The 10,248-nt window shown below is 35.2% G+C and overlaps 1 protein-coding gene across 2 annotated transcripts; it reads left to right on the top strand.

The window, feature by feature from the left end:
- The first annotated feature begins 415 nt into the window (after positions 1-415).
- Positions 416-9,374, top strand: LOC123192313 (KH domain-containing protein At4g18375-like). 2 transcript variants are annotated; one of them, XM_044604814.1, is made up of 8 exons: positions 416-523; positions 764-1,387; positions 1,548-2,042; positions 4,917-5,156; positions 5,252-5,518; positions 6,204-6,259; positions 6,344-6,440; positions 9,218-9,374. In XM_044604814.1, the coding sequence occupies exons 2-8, from the start codon at positions 800-802 to the stop codon at positions 9,281-9,283; spliced, it is 1,809 nt and encodes a 602-aa protein (XP_044460749.1). In that variant the 5' UTR covers positions 416-523; positions 764-799; the 3' UTR covers positions 9,284-9,374. The 2 variants fall into 2 exon arrangements, with proteins under 2 accessions (XP_044460749.1, XP_044460748.1); XM_044604813.1 differs by lacking the exon at positions 9,218-9,374 and adding an exon at positions 6,791-7,341.
- The last annotated feature ends 874 nt before the right edge of the window (positions 9,375-10,248 follow it).

Raw genomic sequence — 10,248 nt, 5'->3', positions numbered from 1 at the left:
ACTATATTTTAATTCTTAAATTTGTTTCTTCCAATTTTCATTTGACTCTAAGTAGATTTAAAAATTAATTGTTGTCGCTTAAGTTGTAATCACAAAAAACGCATTAAATCGATACAATTCTTGATATTGGTGATAATAAATTTCATTTATAATAATTGAATTGAATTTTTATTATTTTTAATTTAAATTAATATAAATTAGTATAAAATATATTTAACAAAGTTTTTGGATAATATATTTTTTATATTAAGATTTTTCTGTTTTTTAATAATTAAAAAAATAAACAGATTTTTTATAAAAAAATTAACATAAAGGTGTGAAAATGGTTTTTCAAACTTATGGATAAATCAGTCCTTTTATCAAACATTGGGCGGGAAGCAGTAATTTTGCTCAAATAAATTTAAAAAACCCTAGGCGCATGGCAAACATCCGGTTACAAATTGCTCTCCGTTGTGAACAAACTTCCCTCTGCTCCATTCTCTCTCCTTCCTTAGGGTTTTTCTGTTCTTATTCACTCTGACAGGTATGCCTATGCCTTTACTTTTCATCTTTCACATTATTCTTGTCTTCATGCTTGGGTTTGGTTTGATGAACGTATAAGTTATCAATTAATTAAGCGTTGTATTTGATTTTTTCTAATCTTTTTTTGTGTGTTTGAAATATTGCTTCCTTATTTTGTGATATTGTTTATGAATTTAATTACATCTTTTGGAAGGTTGTTACTTTTTGATTGGATTTTGGAACTCTTTTCTCTTAATTACAGGAAGTGATTTGTATTGAATTAATAGAATAAATAGTAATGGGTGAGAGCGGGAAGCGATATCGTCCCCGGAGAGATTATGATGAGGATGGTAAGAATCAGAGGAGACGCCCAAATGATAAAGATGAAAAGGGTAGTGATGATTTGGTTGTCTATAGAATACTTTGCCCAGATGTTGTCATTGGAAGCGTTATTGGTAAAAGTGGTAAAGTTATAAATTCAATAAGGCAAGAAACAAAGGCAAGGGTCAAGGTTGTGGACCCGTTTCAGGGTGCTAAGGATAGGGTGATACTAATTTATTGCCATGTTAAGGATAAGGAAGATGTTGAAGTTGATGATGAGTTCAATGATAAACAGCCTTTGTGTTCTGCCCAAGATGCTCTTCTCAGAGTTCATGCTGCAATTGCTAATGCACTGGCTAATGCCCCTGATAATGATAAGAAAAGGAAAGATACGGAGGAATGTCGAATACTTGTTCCATCTAGCCAGTCAGCCAATATCATTGGGAAGGCAGGGATGACAATAAAGAAATTGAGGAGTAAAACAAGGACCAGCATTAAAGTTACTGCCAAGGATGCTACTGACCCGTCTCATTCATGCGCCATGGATTTTGACAATTTTGTCCTGGTTAGTGCTTGAGAGATTTAAACCTCTTCTGAATTTCTGCATTATGGTGGAAGTCTTTTCATTTTAATCTAAGATTTAAAGCCTTAGGTTGTTATATCTCATTTTGTAGTTTCTTTGTTGGTGGATGTTGCTTAAAGTGTTATTTTTGTGTCTGAACCAGATAAGTGGTGAATCAGAAGCAGTGAAGAAAGCATTATTTGCAGTTTCTGCAATCATGTACAAGTTTTCTCCCAGGGAAGAGATTCCTCTTGAGACAACCGTGGCAGAAGCCCCTCCAAGCATTATTATTCCTTCAGATGTCCCTATTTATCCACCAGGTGGATTGTATCCAAATGCAGAGCCTATCCTCCCTGCTAGATCCGTACCTTCTATCTTAGGTAGTACACATGTACCAGATCTTCAGGGTTATGCTGATTCTGGGAATACATGGCCTGTATATTCAGCGACCCTTCCTGTAATTTCTGGTCTTGGTGGTGCTTCTCGATCTGAGGAGTTAGTCATAAGAGTCTTGTGTCCCTTTAACAAGATTGGCCGCGTTATTGGGAAGGGAGGAGGTACCATTAAAAGTATAAGGCAGGGTAGTGGGGCTCAAATTGAGGTTGATGACACTAAGGACAATCGTGATGAATGTATCATTACAGTCACTGCAGTTGAGGTATGGCTTCTTCTTTCATCATTTTCTGGTTTGTTTTGAACTTACTCATTTAGCACTAAAAGTAGGCACAAGGTGGACAAGTTTTTCATTAATTTTTGTTGTTGATATATTTGCCTAAGGCTGAATTCGAGCTGAACTAGTTCAAGTTTAATTGTTAGCTCTGCTTAATTGAGCTTGAAACGAGCTGCTTCTAGGCAAGCTTAAGCTCGAGGATGTTCAACTCACTAGGCTCACTGGCCTAGGCAAACTTGATTTGAAACGGTCAAAATGATGTTATTTTGATCAATACATATCAAAATGACGTTGGTTTGATGCGAATTGAGCTTGAACTCAACTTGATACTGTAGCCGAACTCCAGCTAGCCCACACTTGATTTCGTCTTGACTCAAATTCAGCCCTGAATTTACCTTTTTTAATGATAAGATGCCATCACAATGTAACATTTTGTGCCCTATTTTTGTTTTCGTACAAATCTTGAATTAGTCTTGACCTTTAGACCTAGTTATATAGAAGTGTGTAAATCGAGCTGCTCGTTTTGTGTTGATTTGGGTTTGAATTGATTATTGTCAAGTAGAGTTTGACCCATTCAAGCTTGATGTTGGCCTGTGCAGTGCAGCTCAACTTGAGTAAAACTAAAATGAACCTTTAAAAGTTTCAAATCTTACACTTACACCCTTAAAATCGTACTCATCGACTTTGAATTGAGGGTTAATTGATAAAATGAGATTTAAATTTAATTTTTTTTGAAAGTTAAAGGGCTTAAACATATTTTTCAGAGCCAAACTTGGGTTGATTTTGAGTTAGCTGTTTCAATCTCGAGTTGAGAATGTACTAGCTTGGCGAGCTTGAACTCTAGCTTTGCCATAATGTTACCTAGCCAAACATTACCTTGCTCGGCTTAGCTTGGCTCGGTTACACTTCTAGCTTGTAAGACTAATTAGTATACTGAGGGGCAATGCGAATAACAAAAATTGGGCAGGATTTTCAGATCTCATGCAACTTCATCAGCAAATTAATCCGGACTTGATATGGTGAATTGGTCATACTTCCTTTAGAGAAATCCAAATGTAATCATTAGAAATGTGTTTAGAAAGTAAATTGAAAGAACTTTCCAATCATATATGATGTGTCTATTAATTTGTTCCACGGTAGCACTAGTTTTATTCCTACAAGACCCTTGAATATGCTTCTAATGGACATTTCATTTAAGATGTGAAGCCCATTCAAATACATGTCTTGAAACACGCCTATTGGACTACAGAGATAGGAAAGGGTTCTCATCATATTGGTTGGGACATAGTTTCTAGGCGAAATATTACAAGTGGTGTTAGTTACGGAAATATGGAAAGTAAAAGGTGCTTCTTGCAGAATGGCTTTGCAGATTTTCATTGAAAAGGTTTGTTAGGTTGGATAGTGTCTGCACATGTTGAAATGTGACCTCTTTCTTCCACCATGGTTGGGAGGCAGTTATTAAAGACTTGTTTTTCATTCTTCCAAGTTGTCTTGACCTTATTCTTGTTGTCTATATGTGGAGAACCTTTTCCCCTAGATAGTCTTTTAATTATGTTGGTACCTATTATTTTGTTAATAATTAAAAATGTTCTTAAAGGGGAATTTTTGGTAAAATATTAAAATTATGAAAAAAATCTTTTGGGAGGGGTGCTTTTAATGGATTATGAAATTAATGGGTTAACATAAATTTCAAATGTCTCTCAAGGGGTCCATAGTAGTTACTCTATCAAATAAGTCATTTGAAAACTATTTCCAAGGATATCTTTTTTGCTTTATCTATAAAACTTCTTTTGTTGGAAATGCAAGGATGTTTCTTTTTAGAAATAAAAGTGGATGGGCTATATTGATTGTCTTTCTGGAAGTGACTATATATATTCTAGAGTCTTTTCTTCTCTTTTGAATTAGAGTTGGTTTCTTAATTGTAATAGAAACTTGAATGATTAGGAAACCATGAAATTACCGTAACAGCTTTGCTAGACATCAAGTCTATTTATCGGATGTAGATTGTAGAAACAATTGGAAGATATAGACTTTGAGATTCTTTTCATGCAAATCATACTTAATAAGGTAGAACCATCTTTTTCTGCATTGGGTTGTTGTTTGTTGTTTGTGAACTTTGTGGAAATAAGTTAAAATTTTATGGGTTGGCCTGGGCTATTACAACTCTTTACTTATGATCAACATATTTGCTTTTGAGAATGGGGAATTAATAAAATTTTTGGTCTACTTTGGGTAACATTCCAAGAAAGAAATTATGGTATCTTTGAAGATTGAAGTTGAAGGATATTAATCCTTGAGGAATGGAGTCTATGTTTTTGCTTCTATATGGGCCTGGGTTCCCAAAAAAATTATTTTACATGTATATACATATATTTTTATTTATGCAGTTAAATTGGGAAGGACTTTTGGTTTAATTTTTCTGTTCATTTTCTTTTTTATTTTTTGGATATGGCTGTTTTGATGATTTATACAATATGTTCTTTTCAGTTTTCTTTTTTCTTTCTAATAGATCCTTGCCCTTTTGGAGGGAGGCTTTTGTGTCTTGGTGTAGACCTTGTCCACTGTAGCATTTTCCTCTTTCAGTTTTTTGCCAATATATGTATATACAAGCACAGAGAGACAGAGGAAAAGATTATCTCTTTCTGTTGTCATATAAAAATATTTGACGATCTCATGGCTTATGATATAAATTTTGGACCCAAGAAGACCCCCAGCATAATTTTTAATGAGTTGATGCCTAGTCAGAAGAAACTATCTTAATTTGGCATCTATTATGAACATTTGGATTTTTTTGACCATTGATGTGCATGGTATGAGTTTTCTAACTTTTATAGATCATCTGTTACGTCTACTATTTGGCAGTCACCCGATGATTTAAAATCCATGGCTGTTGAAGCTGTTCTCCTGCTGCAAGCAAAAATAAATGATGAAGATGATGATACTGTTACTATCCGACTCCTTGTTTCTTCAAAAGTTATTGGCTGTATAATTGGAAAGAGTGGTTCAATTATAAATGAAATCCGGAAGAGGACCAGAGCTGATGTCCGTATTTCTAAAGGGGAAAAACCTAAATGTGCTGAGGTCAACGATGAGCTTGTAGAGGTCTGTTTTATAATTTTGTTTATCCTTTTCTTTTAAGTTCTATCTTCTGTTTTTTCTTCTATTTGCTACATTGTTTTCTGTGTGTCCGCACTTAGGTGGTTGGAGAAGTTAGTAGTGTGAGAGATGCTCTTGTTCAGATTGTTTTAAGACTTCGGGATGATGTCTTGAAAGATAGGGATGCTGCCCACAACCCTTCTCTTGGCTCTGATTCTATGTACTCAGGTGGCACGGGGCTTTCTGTGCCACCCCTTTTGTCATCTGTTCCCCCAGTCACTCAGTTGGGTTATGATCAGAGGGCTGACACTGGAAGCGGCCTAGGCATGATTTCCTCTAGCAGCCTCTATGGATATGGATCATTGCCGGTATGTCATTGTTTGGCTTATGAGTTATTCCATCATCTGCATTTTTTTGTTGTCGATTACTTTGGTTTCCTTCCTATGTTTAAATTAGATTATTTGATGCTCTTCTTGGCCTTGGGGCTGAATACTCTTAAGATTGAAAAAACCTTATAAATTTTTTTGTGGTGTCTGTCTGTGACTCCTTTAAATCATGTTTTGTGGTCAGCAACTTTTGGTTTTTGCATCCTCTTAATCAGGTTTTCAAAGATTGCAATAATCTCATTTATTAATCTAAAAAATGTCACATCTGGTGAATTCTGCGGCAGTTGTATATTTATGCTGGTTCTTTGCTTTCATTCATGGTGGATTGATTCGAAGAATGATTAAATGAAAATTATTTAGTTATTAATTACCATGAGAGTGAAGTCATTCAGATGATTTGTCAGTCTGCTTGTGCGGGTCCCTTCCTGGATCAAAAGTATTTATCTCCGGACAGCCTTTTTCTTTCTTTTTTGGCCTTTAGGTTAATTTCATGTAATGTGTAAGTACGCTTTTGAATTGTACTAAAAAAAATAGATTATGGTTTTATCTTTTTTTATTTTCTTGGTGGATTTTAGTGTTCTGCTCATTAATTTTCAATTATGTTTTGAAATTTGAAATTTCCATTCTGTTATCATTGATTTTATGTTAATTTGATTATTTTTTATAGATTGGTGACAGTACATACAGATCTATGTCCTCGTTTTCATCCAAGCTTTATGGAGGGTTAGTACGTTGTGCATATAAATGTTTCTTCTGTCTTGTAGACCTTCCATTAACATCACTTTGTAATATCGTGCATTTATTCAGGGTGCCTCCTACCTCAGCTCTTGAGATATTGGTCCCTGCTAATGCAGTCGGTAAAGTGATGGGCAAAGGAGGGGCCAATTTAGCCAACATTCGGAAGGTTGATTCATTTCTCTCTCTCTCTCTCTCTCTCTGTCTTGCACTCTTGCACTGTCAAGATGAGGTTAATCACTTTTTCACATAATTTGTTTCAGAGGCTATTTAGCTGAGTGGCAAACTAATCAAACTTGACATAAAATTTATTAGTGTGTGGAAAAAATGAAACTCAAAAGAACTATATATGTTGTCTTTGGTTTGGTTTGTTCTAGACTAATCCTCATTAGTTGTAGTCATTGATTAATCTCCAATTTCTCTTCTTCAGTTCTGATTAGGCATGGGACCTTGCTAATATTTTCCTTGTAGAATCTGCTTGATAGGATGACATCCTTACACTAGCTTGTTTCCTTTCAGATATCAGGAGCAATGATAGAAATTTCTGATTCCAAAACTTCCCGCGGTGATCGTGTTGCTCTAATTTCTGGTACTCCTGAGCAGAAACGTTCAGCTGAAAACTTGATTCAGGCATTTGTAATGGCCACATGAGTTTTGAAGAAACTTGTTATCTGAAGGTGAATAGTTAGAAGGTTGGAATTCTCCGTAAAATTTATTTGCACCCATAGTTCCCTTAGGTTTGATCTGGGGAGGACTTCATATTCTAGGCTACTTCAACTGGATTCCTGTTTCTTCCATAAGAGTGCCTATCAACATCATGCTGGAGGATTTGCTGCTGGTTTAATATATCCATGGGAGTTAGGTTCCTTCTCTGTTGCTTAATCTATTCTTCCCATGCGGAATCATAGAACTTTTTAGGATCTTTCTATCCTTGCTTAATAATAAGTCATTATCTTTGAGTAGTTGGGAGACCATCATATTTCCAGTATTGTTATGCTCAGTAAATTTGATGTGTTCTCAAGGAAATGTTTTCTTACCCTTAATGTCAAACTCATTAAATTTGTGTGCTATTTTCTGGTCATTCAATCTCTTGCCCTCAGCTTCTTGCGTAAATAATATTTTTCCATAAACTAGACAAAGTCTGATGCTTTTAGTAATTGATCCTTTCACCCAATATTCTTCTTGCTCTCTTGTGCAGCATTAAAGAAAGAGAATGATCCCCTGGAATTAAATAAATTTCCAACATCTTTATGGAACATTGAGTTTTCCCACCCATTTCTTTGTTCTAATTCTCTTTCAGCGTTCTTGGTTTTATGAATAGATAGATGCACCAATTAATTCATGAACTTGCTATGTGATTTCTGGGTTTAAATTGCGACAAATACCCTTATGAGCTTTTATTGCCATCAATTTCACATTAATTCAGCTTCTTTGCAGTCACTGAAATCTATTGGCACTACACTTCTCATTTATCTCATAAAACTTGTCCCATAAGATCTTTATTTGATTTTATTTGCCAGTTCTTGGTTTATGTGGAATAAAATATGAATATGTGGTTTCATAGCTATTTGAAAATTTTTCCTTTTTCATATTTAATTTTGAAACACTCACTTGAACTTTGCTATCAAAAGTAGAAGTTATATTGGATTCAAAAGAAGAAGTTTGAATTCACCAGTTGTGACCTATTTGACGGGTTATCACTTCCTCTTAGAGCTCTTTTTAAGTATCAGAACTCAATTAAGCTTAGTGGTTTGAAACAGTATAAAAAGTTCAATTACCACATTCTTGGCATTTTAACATGTCCTGCATTTGTAATTTTTTGGATAATTATTTTTGAAATCTCCTTAAGGCCTCTGTTTTTACTGAGATTCCTCCTATTTAGATCCGGTTGGCTATGACCATATTAGTCATAGCATACGAAGCACATTTCATTAGTTAGCACACCAGTATAGCTTCATCTGAGCTTGGCTTCATTCAATCTTTCTATCTTCAATGGTATCTGTGTTTGTTCAATTCTTCCAGTATAGCTTCATCAAATTTACTAATGTGTTTGTCTAAATTATCAGACCAGAAGCCTCAGAGCTGCAGAGCACTGGTTTAATGCTAGCTTCATTCAACTGTGCCAATGCCATTTTCATAAATTGTTGTCTCACTGTCTCATATCTAATGGCAAAAACTGGTCTGGTACAATCACAATGTGTTGTTTCATGTGGTGATCTGTTTTTATTTATTGATCAATTTGGTTAGCCAATTCATGAGCTTGCTGGTCCTTTCATTCCTCTATTAGGATCGCTTACGGTAGGGCAGAACTTCAGCGTGTTACTCCATTTTACATAAATTTGGGCTATGGTACTGTTGACTTATCAGGATATAGTAAATGTTGCAGTCATTTGCAACAGTTAATTTTTCCCATTGGTGCTTCCCAGCAGCAGTTTAACCAGTGGCATCTAGTTAGTGTCTATTCCATTGTGTGATTCCCTTTTGCAGGTGTGGAAGTGATCCATGTCTACTTATGTTTTGGATTATAACCATGTGGGACTGGTCAGTTGGGGACCAATCTAAGGTGAAAAATCAACTGATCTTACTTTCATTGTGTTTTAGGATGTCTACTTGTTTTTAAAGCCTTGCAGAATAAATGTAGTCTTGGAATTGTGAGTAGTGCATCTTGTGCAGTGAGATAGTTGAGTAGTTCATATGTTATTCTAAATTTCAAGAGCTTTTGAATCTAGGACTTGGCTTAGAGTAGTAAGTACATCTTGTGTAGTGAGATAGTTGAGCAGTTCATATGTTGTATTCAACATTTCAAAAGCTTTGTGTTATTTCGTCCACCGGATGCTGCACTTTTTCTAGTGTTGGGTTTATATGATGATGCCTGTGATTTATTTTGGAAGGTGCTCTGGATAAGAACCACATTTCATTCTGTTTGGTCTTTTTGTATATTTACAGGAGGTGTTTAAATTGTTGGTTTCAAGCCATGTAATGACTGCATGCTTCACTGCATTGTTACTATAATAAACCTTTATGATTTTCCTTCATAAAAAACTCTTTGTATGTATAATTTGAAAGTTGCGCGAATACTAATTGTGCATTAACTATTGCCAAATGTAGTTTCCTCTTCATGCGTTTGTAAAAGAGAATGTTTATTTCTGCAATTGCTAAACAGAAGGATTTTGTACTTTTGTAAATTTAAAATTTTTTCTTTTGAGGGTATATTCCAGGCTGAGGCAGAGGTAGACTTCAATATTTATGTGTTTGTATTGTATTATTTTAAAGAGTCTTGTCGAAATTTTTTGTTGGGTCAGACTTGGGTAATAAGATAAAAGTAAATTTGCCATCAGGGCAATATTTAAATCCAATACCGATTTGCATTTTCAAACCTAAGGTTTGGTTTGATAACATCTTTTCACCATCTTCTTCCTCTCTCATTTACCATTTCTTTCTTTCTTTCTTTCTTTCTTGTTTCCCCCTCTTATTCGTTCTGATTGTCTAAATTTCAAATCGTTTCCAATTCAATAACAAAATGTCCTTTTATGTTCTATTGTGTTGTGAATACCATGTTACCAATGTGTCAATCCTCAATTTGTCCTGTTTGGCTAAGAGGTCTCCGATGGCAGCAAATGACCACTTAATATCAATCCTAATTCCTCTTGCTGCCATATTATTCAATTGGGAACCACTGTTTGCAGAAGTTTCTAAGAGGGCCAATTTCTTCTAGCTCCACTGCCTTCCACCGTCTTCATAGAGCTCTCAGTTGCCATGTGATTTAGGGGATAATATGCCACTTTTTTCCCTCTGAAACAAGGACATCCACACTATTTCCTGCAATGGTACTAAATCGACTTCATAAGTTAGAAATCATACTATTTCATGAACATCAAAAAGAGGACAGGAAAATTGTTGGCACAACGTTGTGGATGCGACAGATGAAGAGAAGGCAGCAGAGGCATTGACTGCCATTATCACCTAAAAGTTGAATG

Source organism: Mangifera indica, chromosome 12 (assembly GCF_011075055.1).
Source record: "Mangifera indica cultivar Alphonso chromosome 12, CATAS_Mindica_2.1, whole genome shotgun sequence".
NCBI lineage: Eukaryota > Viridiplantae > Streptophyta > Magnoliopsida > Sapindales > Anacardiaceae > Mangifera > Mangifera indica.
Note: the sequence above shows the minus strand (reverse complement) of the source record. Positions and strands in the feature narration are given on the sequence as shown.